The 14,950-nt window shown below is 35.1% G+C and overlaps 2 protein-coding genes across 2 annotated transcripts in view; one reads left to right on the top strand and one right to left on the bottom strand.

Annotated features, from left to right (window-relative positions):
- LOC108755114 (photoreceptor-specific nuclear receptor-like) overlaps positions 1-14,950 on the bottom strand; it is a 35,488-nt gene that overhangs the window by 2,327 nt on the left and 18,211 nt on the right. Inside the window, 8 exon segments of the mRNA XM_018497934.1 lie at positions 979-1,204; positions 1,620-1,908; positions 2,271-2,482; positions 3,164-3,282; positions 9,510-9,624; positions 13,340-13,357; positions 13,360-13,515; positions 13,725-13,828. Coding sequence (XP_018353436.1) covers positions 979-1,204; positions 1,620-1,908; positions 2,271-2,482; positions 3,164-3,282; positions 9,510-9,624; positions 13,340-13,357; positions 13,360-13,515; positions 13,725-13,828 — 1,239 coding nt within the window.
- LOC108755113 (protein Cep78 homolog) lies at positions 3,511-7,282 on the top strand. Its single transcript, XM_018497932.1, has 3 exons — positions 3,511-3,811; positions 3,911-4,241; positions 4,597-7,282. Exons 2-3 carry the CDS (start codon positions 4,036-4,038, stop codon positions 6,446-6,448), a joined length of 2,058 nt encoding a protein of 685 aa, XP_018353434.1. The 5' UTR covers positions 3,511-3,811; positions 3,911-4,035; the 3' UTR covers positions 6,449-7,282.

The raw sequence follows: 14,950 nt of genomic DNA, 5'->3' as shown, positions 1-14,950 counted from the left end.
ATATACAGAGAAAGTGCGGACGAGCATTCATCGCCGAGAAAAATCAATTTCACACATCTTTATAAATAAAATTATTTTCATTATGGAAATAATTTGATTTTAATCGATGTTATGCAACATTAAATTTTATGAATTCATATTGCCGCTTCGGTTATTTCAAAATGTAATTTAATTTTGACTGTATATAAAATATATATATCGTCATGATTTATTAATCGTATCTCTGATGCATAAATTTGTCTGTGAGCAAAAAAGAAAAAGAAATATTTTAATTGAGTTAATTTTTTAAATAATCTTAATACGAATTTATATAAATATATGTTTCGTAAAATAATCAATTTCTGTACTTGCGTTTTTGACGTAAAGCTGTAAAATTCGTGCCCACCCTATCACTTTTTTCTCTAATTCGGTAATTCAATAATAAATTTAAAAGATAAAAAATGAAATTAGTAATGAAGTATCCCCGCTTTTCGGATTAATTCATCAACTTCCTACGAAAAACAAAAAATGTGCTATCAACGTGTCGAGCCTAACGCCCGATAAATATATCTATAATAAATAAATACATGTATATATCTATATGTGTATATTTACGCCGCAATTGAGTGTCCCTCGGTCCACTTTAGTTACCGTTTTATTCGTTAGCGATGCCATTCTTTTCAGTGCTTCGCGTTTGTACGATAGAGATATTCGCCAATCGAAATCCTCACGATCATTACAGAGGGACTTAGGACTTTGTCCTTAGGCCTGATCGTGTCGAAAAGAAGTTCGCCGTTCTGCTCCTTGATCCTTTCACTTAAAAAAAGCTTTATCTGTTAGTCTTTACTGTCTTTCTTCGATGACTGCAGATTTTGTTTTTCATCAATCTCGTCCTGCTTCTAGCTCTGAATTATTTGGTTTTTGGATCATGTATTTACGTTTTATTATGTGACGTTCGTAACAAAGTCCTTTGGTATTTAAAATGTTTAGTTTTTATACATATCACAAAGGACCTTCTCCATCGGCGTATTGCCGATAGTTCTATGAAAATAGATCAATTCCACTCTTGCAGCTGGAACTGTTCGCAGCAACGGCAGCAACAACAACAATCTGCCGAAGCGGGCTGGACTATTTGGTTGTTGAGCACGTGCGTGATGTCCGAGCATTAGCTGCGCCTGATCCTGCAAATTCTCAATCTGGCTCGAATCCTTTAAACCGCGAGTTTCTGTAAATTTGGAAAAATCTGGTTTCTGAAAGTGCGCGTCGCAGGTGTACGAAATTAAATAATTATTTCGGCGTGCTATTTAAATAATTAAATATGTAGTATATAAATTTATCAAGAATTAACCAAGATCCAGCTTAACACCGTTAAAGGTTTTATTCCTTATTTGTTGTGTAATCATATTTATGGTTTTAAGAAATTCTTTGAAATTAAACTAGCTTATATAAATGTATATATTCGTAACTGCACTCTTATCGAAATCAAGCAGATTAATTTTCGTATAAAAAACGACGCGAAGATGAAGAATACAGTTTACATTCGATACCGAGAAAAATAAATTAAAAAGTGGAACTTTAAAGATAAATCGCAAAATCAGCGTTGTGCAAAACGAGACAAATCAAAGATAAGAATTACTAACCTGGGCGAAAGAGAACGATGGCCTTCATACAAGCGAATTCCGCAGGATCGACCATGACCGCCTTGTATCTCTGCAGGGTGTCGTGTAAGTGTCTAACATCCGCCGCCACTTGACTGGGCTTCCCTGTAGTGGTTTGCAGATGCAACCCCGAATGCGGATGCGGATGAGGTGAGAGAGTCAGAGCAGTAAGCTCAGCGGCGCTAAAGAGAGGCGAAGATTCAAGCGGCAGACACCATTGAACCGCATTTAGTAGGAACAGCTCCGACCAAACTTCTTCCAGTAATATTACCTGCGCAATAAATACAGACTTGCGGTTTATTTAATTGTGACATTACGTCTGTTTAGAGCACTATCATAAATATATGTGTTTCCCTCCAATAAGCCTGATAATTGTTATAAAATTTAAGATACTAATTAAACCTTTACCGGCATCCTATTCTTTATCTATCGCATTGACATAAGGATACGTAGATATGTATTTGCTGACCTAACTAATTTTTTATTTCTACTGTCACGATTATTGTACATCGTAATAAATTATCAAATAAAATTGTGTTAAAATGTATAAAGACATGTTAAATTAATAATAAATACATGCATATTGGAATACAAATAAATTGCTATCGACAAATTTAGTTGAAAAATTGTTACCTGATCTCTGAATGGCAGACCAGCGAAGGAGGGAAGATTTTTCGCCCATTTGACTGCCATAAAGAGCAACCTCGCGCTGGTCTCGTAAACCGTTTCAGCACTCGCTGGTGAATATAAGGACGGCAGCACCGGTGGAAGCTGGGTGCATCCGCTTCGTTGAGGCGTCAACGGCTCCTCGTTTGTTACATCTATACTGTCCTCGGAAGCGTTTCCTGTTTAGACGCAAAGCTTCTTCTTCATTCAAATATAAAATATCCATAACTGAAATAACTTGAAATAATAAAAATAACTTGAAATTCACATTAAATACAAAGATTTAAAACAAATAAATATTTTGTTTATATACTGGACGACTAATTTTTGCATCGTAATGTAAGTTTACATAAATAATCTTTTGAATACATAAAACACTTATATTAAAAAATTAAGATTTTTTTTCCATTTACTTTGTAATACATTTCCATATGTTTCTATTAAAGCACAGATTTAAAAAATACTATCTATTGAAATAACTTACGATATAAATGCTAAACTCTCTCTCTCTCTCTCTCTCTCTCTCTCTCTCTCTCTCTCTCTCTCTCTCTCCTCCCTCTGTCTCTCTCTCTCTCCTTCCCGCCCCCCTTATCCCCCCCTCTCTCTCTCGTTATATTACTTTTAAATATGATTTAGTATAATTTGTAATTCTTTAATCATTTTTATATTTTGAAATATCTATTAAACATTCTTAAGATAAATACGATGAATAAAACAGAGACAAAAAGAATGTTTATTATAGATATTTCTTACTAATTTTGCTCAACTCTTGCTAGTGTAATTTTTTTATTATTATCTTCAAAAATGTTAATAACTTTTTATAAACGTAACAATTGCATTTAAATGCAAAACTTGCATACCGTCCTCGTTTTCTTGTCGAGGTGGTGTTGTTGCGTTGTTTGCGGAATTTGTCGTCGGTGCGACTGTAGGCAGAGGTAGTGGCGTAGTATATCTCGCCATGGCCAAGGATACGGGCGGTCTGAGAAATAATATTATAATTCATGATATAAAAAATAACAGTATCTGAATAATAAAAAATAAAAACAACATTAAGAATCTTTATTTTAGATCGCATATGTGAGAAACACAATCAATACTACAAATTTAACGAAGAGAATTATGTTTCATCTTATTCGTCTGCTTCAAAAGATTACTAGAATTATATCATTACAATTTTCCAAATGCAAATTCGATTAAAAGTATGTATTGTATATATGTACGCAACGATCTCAAGCGACGATATCTTCAGCCTGTTCGTGCGCGTGTTTCGTTTATAGATTCGTTCTATGCAGGGATATTTTTCATCGGTTTTAGATAGGTTGGCCAGCAAATAATTATCATAATCCTCAAGAAAACCATCAAGAAGAAGAGGCCATCGATGCTTTCATAATAATATACTGTTTAACGAATCCGAATCTCGCAATTATTTCCATTGCAAATCTAATAGTGCAGATGACGTTTCGCGGTGAGATCCCGGTTGATCCTCAAGCAAAGCTGCAACGGCAAAAGTAAATTTCTTGTTTCTCGACAGTACTGAGTTTTAAATATATTTTGACATTTAGCCAAGTATGTCTAGAAATAAAATTTGTTGCTATATCGATTTACAGCAACGGACGGGGTAGTTCATAATTCTGGAGGCGAGATTATCGGCACCATTACGACGTTCGAGGGTGAAATTCCGTCGCGACACCGACGGAAGATCGATGCGGTCGGACCGGGTTCGCCACGAAGAATGGCGATTCCAGCCGGCAGAAACTTTGCCAGTTGCTATATGGAACTGTGTAAACAGCAACGATTGCGACCGTTGCCGGTGATATGTGTGACTTTACCACATAATCTGGACTTTACTACCGATCGTATCAAAATGGACGACTGGAGACCGATTTTGAACTCGCTTTCCCTCGATCGCTCGCTCAAATCGATCAGCGTGCATAGCAGGTTGCAAATCAAATTGACTTTGATACTTTTTATATCATCTTTTATTTTTAACGTTCCTTAATTGACCCTTATATATACTGATTTTCAAATTTGATGATGTTATTTTAGATAACCAAAAATTTGTGTATACATTTAAGACTTATGTTTCTTTTCATGTATGCTAAATTTGTGTGGTTTAAATTTTTTAAAATTATTTCTTTTTTTCTTAATTTTTTAATCTTTTATTAAAAAATATATCCTGAGTTTACAAAAAAAATATTTTAAAGATATTAACAAAATATCTATCGTTCTAAAATTCGTCATAATTCCGATATAAGGAATTATATATATACTTAGGCTATAAAGTTTTTGTCAGGTATCAATGCCGCAAACCGTTAGAAGAGATTAATTCCGAGGACAAAGCGCGAGCAATGGGTAAAGCTCCAGTGGTTCTCACACGTTATTTGTTGGAATGGCTGTCACAAAGTATCGGCCAATGTGTGAGGAATTCACCCAATCTCACGCATTTAGAACTCGAAGGTATCCCATTTCCACCGGATTGCATTGCGGTGCTCTGCGTTGGCCTATCGGGAACACAGACTTTACATCATTTATCTCTTCGACGTTGTTACATTGGCGATAACGGCTGCGAATTGATCTGCCGAACGATAGCGGATATTCGCAGCGTGAAGTCATTGAATCTTAGTTACTGTGACCTCACACCGAGCAGCGGCAGCGCATTAGCATCCGCACTCTCAAGACAGAAATTGGCATTGTATCACGATACCTGGAAACAATCGCTGAGGTATCGCGAGCCTAACTTCGAAACGATGCCTGGGCTACGTCGGCTGACTTTGAACGATAATCCACATCTGGGGAATTGCGCCGTTATGGAAATGATTGAGGCAATACGCGATAGTTTATGGATGAAAGCGCTGGATCTTCAGCATTGTGGTTTAACGGATCAAATCGGTGCGGATTTAATGAACTTACTTGACCAGAATAACACGCTGACAGTACTCGATGTAAGGAAGAACGTGAACCTAAACGACGAGCTCGCGACGGAAGTGATGAGAAGATTAGTGAAGAATGATGTTGAGGGAAAATCAGAATATAAGTGGATGGGATTAACGCCAAAAGATAAGAAAATTGCATCGACTGATACTCGACGAGGTAGGGAGAATGAGGACACCGCGAAACTTTTGAGAGCGCGAAGTGTCTTTACTAAATACACAAAGCGACCTTGTCAGATAATTCCACCAAGAAGAACAGTTCCAATATCGCTTCTATCGACAAAAATGAAGATTCGACCTTTACAGCCAGACTACCGCAATATAACTCAGCAACGCGATTCAATTCATTCGCAGATGATCAACAATGTACAAACGATGCCCAAGGTTTCTCTTCATTTAGATCTTCAGTCTCGTATCCAGCCCGTGGTGAATCACGTCGATTGCGACGTTGAAAAGCAATCGAAACATAAAGATACCGTACAATGTATCGACGAGACAAGTTTAAAGAGTTTTGATTCTACTAAGATAGATGTTGGTATGCAAAGTGTGGACCAGCAGAGTGATTCAGAAGAAATCCAATGTATTCTCAGGCAATTGGCGGAAGCCCAAGCAGAACACGATCGTCTTCTGAAGGAGACCAAACAAACCGATCTTTTGCTTGCTGAAGAACGAGCACGCCGCGAAGCCGCTGAAATGAATCTGCAATCGGCACAAGACAACTTGGTCAAGCTGGAATGTGCTCTGCAGAAGAAAGAAAACGAAACTAGAGGTTACCTGCTAGTCAGCGAACAATCCTTGAATGAGATATGCTTATCTTTTGATCGGCTTCTAGAGATATTAGAAAACGTTACTGATAAATATCCGTACGACGGGACATTGGAATCGCAACAAATCGTAAGCGCAGACATTAAGCGATGCATAACATCCGTCATTAGGCAGACCAAATCAGAGAACCTCAAGCGGGGCTACAAGGTGGGCATCGAATTGCCGCAATACATCGTGGACGGCGCGCAAAAGTTTGTCAAATCTGAGAGCGACGTAAGATCGATGATGCCGATCCCGGCAACATATCTTGAGAAGAAGATTGGCGAGTGTCTGGAGAATAATGAACTGCACCATCGGTATCGCGACGTCAATAAGCCGATGTCGTCCGTTGATCGAGCCCGAGTGATCTTCGCAAGTATCATTAGCGGCGAGGCCATTGACTTATGCTAGCTGTGATTGAGCAGCTGAATTCGTCGATCGTTCAAAGACAATCGTATAGTAGTTTCTATTTGGAAGTTCTACACATGAGGCGTATAATATATACATATTTTGTACACGTATATTATACATGAATACACTGTCTGCAGAGAATACACACACACACACACACGCAGAGATGTGTTTTTAACCCTTCTGTTACTTAAGGGATACTCCATTTTCGTGCAATTTCTTTGCTATTAGTTTCAATACGAATATCATAAACTTCTAAGTGAAGTGTCGTAAAGTGCACGTAAGAGGCTCTTCTTTAGGTATTTATTAATAGACGTCTTTTCTTTGGAGTGCTATTTGAGAAGTAAATAATTTTTGTTTCCATTTCGACGTATACATATTTCCGAGCTCGCAAAATTGGTAACTATGAAAAAATTAAGACTACAATTTACTTTTATAAACTAAAAGATCTGTAATTATTTAATCATCTATACGTGATTACGCGATGATGATTTAAAAATCATAAGAAAAAGCATTTATGAGATACATTCATCTCTTTGTTATATCGTATTCAATCTTCAGATGTTCTTCACAGCAAAATGAAAGTAACAAACAATGCAACGTGTAAACAAATTAATTGTTTATTCAAATAGTTAAAATGATCAAGATAATTAAGAATATCAGTTAATATTTCTAGATAAACTTTGATGAAATGCGTAATCTACGGTCCGAAAGTGACGCTATTAATTGGGAAGATTGATTACTCGCGTGACGAAAAGCGTGTAATGTTCAAATCCATTTATAGCCACATTTTTTTTAGCTCTTTATTGTACATGGAATAAATATTGCTTATTATTTCCGTAAAACTTTGTTTAAATATTTCTTGCGGTGAGAGAGTAAAATAATAAACTCTTCCTGGTTATAATTCATTTAATATCTTCTTGTCATTCTCGGTCTTTTCAACGAAGCAGATTATAGTCAGCTCATAGCTGTAACAATAACCTCGAGTCGACATTAATTTATGTGTAATTATAGATTCTGGAGTTATTGACGATTATTCGCTTGTCTGCTCCAATGCAAGTTTCAAAGCTTCATGTTTACGCGATCGAATGGTTGATTTTAATAGAAACGATCTCTCTCTTCTCTCTCATGATTCGTATCAAATTGTTCTGTAGAACCAAATGGCCGGAGTGTGAATCGTTTTATAACAATACACAGATTATATATCCAATTATGTAAATACATTTCAAACCCTAGTATTAACACAAATACGCATCCGATTGTCAAGTCCCAACTCATTTAATTCTTTTGTTTCACATATTTTTTAAAACGTTCCAGTCAACATCAAAAGTAAAATAACACTAAGTAACACTAAAGACACACTAAAGTAAAATAACATCAGTGTTATGTTATTTTTAGTTGGCGTCGACTGAAATATTTTGTTGATTTTTAAGAAGATGAAAGATGCTTTTGAAATTATTATGCAAAGTCAAATTTGAAGAATTAAAATGACAGATTCAATATAACAGCTAAATTAAAAAAAAAATTAAACTATGTTGCTTATGTCCTCATACATAATTAAAATTTTATACTCAACAATTTCTCAGGCTTTTAATTCTAAATCGCAGATCAAGCTTGAAAATTCATAACAGATCTTGAAGAATTATTTGTTATTTTTTAAAATCTTACTAGTATAATCTAAAACCAACAATGATGATATAGTGAGAAATTTTAAATATATTGCAAATATAATGTTTCGACTAAATATAATTTTCCAAAATTTTCGATTATTTTAACTACCAATTGGATCTGACATTTTTGGTTTAAAATTTTGAGTGCAGATTTCATAAAAATTATAATGTAAAATTTTCAGAACATATTTATTATCTTTTTTTCCACCATAAAAAAAGTGTTCATTTTAATTCATGTTTTGTTTATAGTTTATTATTGATAAAAAAATAATTATATATTTATGTCATTCATATATATATATATATATATATATATATATACAACATGAAAAAAGTATCAAGTACGTTACATAAACCAATTATAAAATATACGAAAACACGGAAAAATTGAAAGATGGGTGCCCCAGCGAGGGGCTATACGTAGCAAAGATGTAATTTCTTAAGTTCGTCAAACTTTTTTAAATTAATCGCACGTCAATCACGCAACTACGGAAAAAAATAATCTTTTACGTATTTTTTGTATTAAAATATGAAATCTTCTCTTGCAAATTTGAAGAAATTAATTGATTTGATACATATACGTAACTTATTAATAAAAAATTTTTGGATATATCACTTTTAACTCTCAATCCTTTGAATTTTTAAATATTTTGAAAATAAGCTTATATCGTGGAAAGATTGGTCGCTTGTGTAACGCGCACGGTATAATAACTCGCCGAGAATGACGCGCTGCGCCGCATCAGGACGCCAATCGTCGCTTTTAACATTCACCCCTTGGCGCTCTATGGATTTTCCATTAGTTCCAACCTGGACAACCGGTTACTTGAAAAACGCTATGCCTCGGGCTGCTAGTCAAAGGTAATTTTTCATGATAGATCACGCTCGGCGTGTCGCTCATAACGGCGAAAGGTAAGCTTGGTGCGCAGCAGAAGATCAAACGTGCCAACAACGTCGTCGGCCCTCGTTGCTCTTGTCGTTGCATCCGTCGACAAGTGATTATCGATCGTTGTCTCCATCACCTACCGTTCTCTAATCGACCGTGTCTAAATTGAAATTTTGTACAGCTTTTAAGACGCGATTCACAAGTATTTCAACATTCAATACTTTTACCTTTTCGAAATAATTGCGTCCCGATAGTTTCAGATACGTTCTTAACATCGCTACCGATTTGTGTGATAGTCTCAGTTACTGTTAATAACTCGGCGATACTTTTTAATGACATTTTGTTCAATCTCGTTTATCGGCCTCTGTTTCTTTTCGCTTTGTTTTAGATCATTGATTTCTAATGTTTAATGATTTATTTTAAAAAATGTAACGACAATAAGATTAGATTAAAAGCTAAATTAGAGTAACTAAGAATTAACAAAAAGAAAAAACAAATAATTACTTACCCAAAGACACCTACGGCGACGGCAGCTTCACGTAAGGCTCGTTCTTGATCCATCTCTACGAGAGCTTCTGGTCTGATGGTGGCAGTATTCCTTGGTTGACGTTCATTCTGAACAGCTACAATTTGTTATTTTCTCATGTTTATAAAATAATATATGTATATTACATATACATAAACGCAAATATAAAAATATATACATATATATATATATATATACATAATACATATACAATATATATGCATACGGGGGATGTTTTTATTTTAATTACCTATTTAAAACTTTTGCAAAAATATTTAAAATATTTAAATGACATATTGGCTGCGTTTGTGGAGCGCGCTATTAGCCCTGCTGTATTATTATACTTTTAGATCTGTTTTTTATTTTTGCATTATATGAACTGATGCACACGGTGCACCAGTTCATATAAGTTAAAGTGAAACAAACAGTAAGATCACTATGGGTTATTGTGACAGAAAAATACAATGTTAAACTTAAATCTTTTATAACTTTGTAACTATTTAATTCAGAAAGAAGAATTGAAGATTTTTTTCTAAGTGTTATATAAATTTTATATTTTAAATATTGTATATGCAAATTAATACATTCAATTTTAATGATATATAAAAAATTGTTTTTTTGTCACAACTATCTTATAATTATATGGGGGTCATTTGTGATAATATGAGGAAATTGTAATATTGAACATAAAGCTGTATTACGAATAATCGTAATCAGTGTTCTATTAAAAAATGTTCAAAAATATCAATTTTCTTTAAAATAATATTTATTTGTCGAATGCTATTATATAAGAAAAGAACTATCGTTATGTTCTGCAATATTTAGCACAATTGTAAAAGCGATAACTATACATGTACATATATTAACCATTATATAATAATAGGGAGGAGGTAGTAAATAAAACCAGTGTGGTATTTGCAAAACTGGTATTTCGTTAAAAATCGAATCGTTTTTCCGATTGATTGCTAACGAGACATATCGTAACATAGCGCGGTGAAATTTTTATGATAGATATTCATCGCGTCGTACAATCACTTTTTCAATTTTTTTCTTTTTTGTTCATTTTCGGAAAAACTGGCAGCCTCGAACGAAAACATATTGTAAACGGCGATATGCTCGACGAACAATAAGAGCATTGTGCCGCTCTTCAAATTCGTGAATGATTGAAACATTATTGAAATATTAGTTGAACGGATTCACAGGAATGGGGAACGGATTCACACGACGGGGGTTTGCGGTTGTCTGCCGCCCTCTCGTCAAACTCACGTAACGCCATGTTATATCACGCTGGTGGTCTGCATCTGACACGCGTGAATTCAACAAGGCACGCAGCAAACTAGCAACGCTTATTGTTTGTAATATGTAACGCAGTACGACCACCTAAAAGTTTCATTTACCAATCATCCATGAGGAAACGAAAATATTCTGATAATGATGACGATGATAATGATTACTGTACATTTCTACTGCAAATAAGTATAATTGATAAATAATAAATATATAAGTTTTTCGAAATTGAGATATCATTATCAGTATATTTTCCAAAGGCAATGGTCCGAAAGAAAGAGAGAGAGAGGGGGGAGAGAGAGAGAGAGAGAGAGAGAGAGACTCAGTGATAACGAATTCCGTAGATACGTGATATAATTTTCGCAATTCCTTCGTATTTTTTATATAACATATAAAAACATCCAGTAATTGTTTTGTATTTTGATTAAAGAAAATCTGAACCATCTATACCACCCTATATGAAAAAAAGTATCACTTGGGATGGGATATACAGATTTCTTTTTTCTAAAACATTCCGTAAATAACTTGCAGAAATAAACGATTGGGATCGCCAGGGTTAATGTGAAAGCGCCGTCGTTTTTATTCACGTGAGCCAATCAAGCGCATTTGCAAGCTCATTCTCGTGAGGTTCACCGCGGCGAAGTGTTCGTTCTCTCGTTGCCGCCGTAAACATTGCGGTCGTTAGCGACAGTCGCGTGGCCTTCGACGAATCCTGAAGGGTTAATTGGAGGAAATAAACGTATGCAACGTGCAGCCGACCATCTATTGCGCACGCGGAGACTCGTTCGCACCCTTCGGCGCTTCCCAGTCGCGACTTCGCCGATGGAGATAACCAGAAAGGACTAAGGACAATGTCGGGCAAAGGGTGCTCTCCTGCGGTGCGGCGACAATGCAAATGAGAGAAATAATCTGCTCGAGGGTGTTCGCGCGTTCTGGTTCGAGAATCCGCACAAAAAAATGTTACGAGGGATAACAATAAAACTATATTTGTGGATATGAGCAATAGTATTACGTTTTTAATGACTGTCACTTACAATTAGTTTTAGTGAATAATCAACTTTCATAATCCATATGCGATCTAATTGTTAATATCGAATTACAGAAAAATAATACTTTTTAAAAATCTTTTTACATTTTATATATACGAGATTTATATTAAATACTGTTAGCGCATTATTTTCTTATTAATTTATCTATTATAATATTTACACAATAATTAATGAGAACAAATTTAAAAAATCGATAGTATTTTTTAAAAATAATCTTAGAAGGTAGAATTGTGAAGAGAATTTATTATCTGCGTTAAAAAGGAGAATAATAAAAATAATGATGAATAATTCTGTACATAGTATAGTGACCGAAGGGATTGTCAATTAAAAAAGCGAAGAAGTTGAGGAAAGGGATGGTCAGAAAGCAGGACGGCCTCTCGCAGCGAAGTGAATGCAAATTAAACGGAAATAGAGCGTACGGGGCGTTTATCTTTTCTGGTGTGAAACATCGTCGCGAGGACAGTAAGAGCGGCAAGGATAATGAGAGAGAGAGAAGGGGAGGAAGGGGGGGGAGAGAGAGAGAGAAAGAGAGAGAGAGAGAGAAGAAGCGGAGGTCCGACGAAACAAGAGGACCCCATTAAGCCGCTCAGCAGGTTGCACGTCGGAGGTAAAGCGAGCCGACACGCTTTTTATTATTACGAAATTACTGCGCGCTCGTTGCCGAGCCGCTGCTAAAAGGGAACCCGGGAAAAATTGCGCCAGGCTCGCCGACAATAAGTGCCCTAATCGCGCGACCATTAAAGTACGGCGGACGCCACGAGTCTCCTTTTTGGTGCTTGTGACACAAGAGTGTCTTTCACCCGCACTAATATGGCTTGTCGTAATTATTCCGCTCACCTTCCCCACGTAAATCTGAGGAGCCAATGCGTAAATTTGTGAGAATTGTAAGAATTTCATTGTCAAGCATTTTCACGATTTCAATTTTTAATGTACTTGGATATCTCATTGTGTTCTATTAATTGAATACATTTGTGTATCTTATTGTTTTTAATTGTCGTATGAGTCACTTTTGGATTCAAATCATTGACTGTTTTATCATTTGTTGTATTTTCTGACATTTATTGTTAGTAATGTAAATATAAGCAAAAGTTCAATTTTAATTTCTTTTGCACGCTCTCTTTTTCTCTCTTAAAAAGAGTTCTTACAAAAAAAAGAATTGATCAACCAACAGATCAGAATAACACATTATTGGTATTGTATCGCGTCGATCACCCTTGCAAAGATATTGGGATCTCATTGCAAGTTCTCGAGACATTGTCACCGTATAGGAGTTATGGATCCGTCGGATTATCCATTTTCGTGGATAATACCGGAATCAATCAGCGGCAGGAAAGTGGAATTCGGCGGACCCTTTATGTTCGCGACATAAATAACTGGATAAAGGCAGGGTGAGAGCTTGTACAAGCGGAAGTCTGGCTGCGCCGAACATCCTCCGATTCAATTCCTAATGCCTCCCGGCGAGACACGGGTGCGCACCTGTCTCATCGTCTTTCTCTTATTCTTCCCTTCCTGCATTCTCGTTTCGGCCTTCAGCATCGTCCCGTTGATAACTTTCTTATTGCCAAACTCGATGTCGCAAAGGGAGATCTTTTCGATTGAATTTGATCGCGTCGCAGCAACACGTCGATTTTTATCCCGGAAATCGCATACGTCTATTTGAAATTTATCGTACGGCAAGAAACTTTATTCTTAATAACATTCGCGCGCGAATGTATATATACAATGCTATATTTATAGTTTTATTCGATTCTCTATACCTATACTTCTTTCTTTCTCTCATTATTATAATTGTTTTTGAATAATACTTTAAATTTTGAATTTCTTGCTCAAATTAGTTGAAAATACATATGTTTTCACTCACCATCCTTATTCATTCCCATTTGCATGCATTTCTTCAGACGACAAGCTTGACATTGATTTCGATGCGCTTTGTCCACAACGCATCTTCCGGTACCAGCTTGACATCTGCATAAAAAAAGTATATAACATTTGTTTAATTTATTGTGATGTATTATATGTGCTAAGATTCCTGCTACAGGAATTTTTAACATTTAAATTTGGGAAAAATGACACATATATAATCATATTTAAATATATATATAAAACACTATATATATTTCATATATATATAAATATATATGAAATATGTCCATATATAATTAGACATAATTTATACAATTATATATAATTACATGTACAATATTTCGTTTTAATTAAAATAGCCAATTTCTGGAAATCACGAGGTTTAAGAGAAAAAATGTTTCAGATACACACACGTACAACAAAAGTGGAACGGTTTCAAAGAGGACGTATTCTGGTTACACTGTTTTTCTTTCACGTAGAGGCCTTAAAAAGATATGAGGGCTACCTCCATTTTTTGAAACGGAATTATATAATTTTTTTACATAATATGATGAATTATATGATTTCATTACATAATATGATTCCTCTAATTATTTTGCATAATGTTAACATGTTAAACGCTAAGTCTATTTCGTTTAACCATTTACGCCGCACAATACCGTCGAGAGATGGACTACTGGAGAGAAGAGATACGTGCGGTGTGCGAAGTAAAGTAAAACAAAAGAACAAGAGGCAAAGTGATGTCGAGACGATTAACGTATCGTCAGTCAAAAGATATAGTATGGTTTTGTTCTCTAAAGCAGATCTATGAAATATTTCACAAAGTTTTTGAGATAGGCATGGCGTAAACGGAAAGTCCGATACTAGTCCGTAGAGACCGGCGTCGCGATGTTTACTGATTGTGTGTTTAATAAAAGCATTAAGGTAGAAATATTAAAAAACTAATTCAAGGTAATTTATACTTTATTCTGGTACGTGTTGACATAAAATGTTAAATATTTTGTAAACTATTGATTTTTTTATAATAATTTTTTAATAATTTTATAAATAGAATAACGAGATACATAAATCAATTGGTGTAAAAAGAATACATAGTTGCTCATTTAAAAAAGTATCCATTTTGCTTACTCATATTTTTTTTACTATATGTTTTCTTTATACCTATTGGTTCATCTCATTATTCTGTTTATAAATGTATTAAGGTACGATTATCAAAAAATTAAC

This window comes from Trachymyrmex septentrionalis, unplaced genomic scaffold, assembly GCF_001594115.1.
Source record: "Trachymyrmex septentrionalis isolate Tsep2-gDNA-1 unplaced genomic scaffold, Tsep1.0 scaffold83, whole genome shotgun sequence".
NCBI lineage: Eukaryota > Metazoa > Arthropoda > Insecta > Hymenoptera > Formicidae > Trachymyrmex > Trachymyrmex septentrionalis.
Note: the sequence above shows the minus strand (reverse complement) of the source record. Positions and strands in the feature narration are given on the sequence as shown.

Bases quoted from the DNA above. Each gene is read 5' to 3' on its own strand.
- LOC108755113 (XM_018497932.1), top strand. From the start codon at position 4,036: ATGGCGATTCCAGCCGGCAGAAACTTTGCCAGTTGCTATATGGAACTG. The intron at 4,242-4,596 runs GTTGCAAATCAA...AGTTTTTGTCAG, and splicing joins TCGATCAGCGTGCATAGCAG to GTATCAATGCCGCAAACCGT.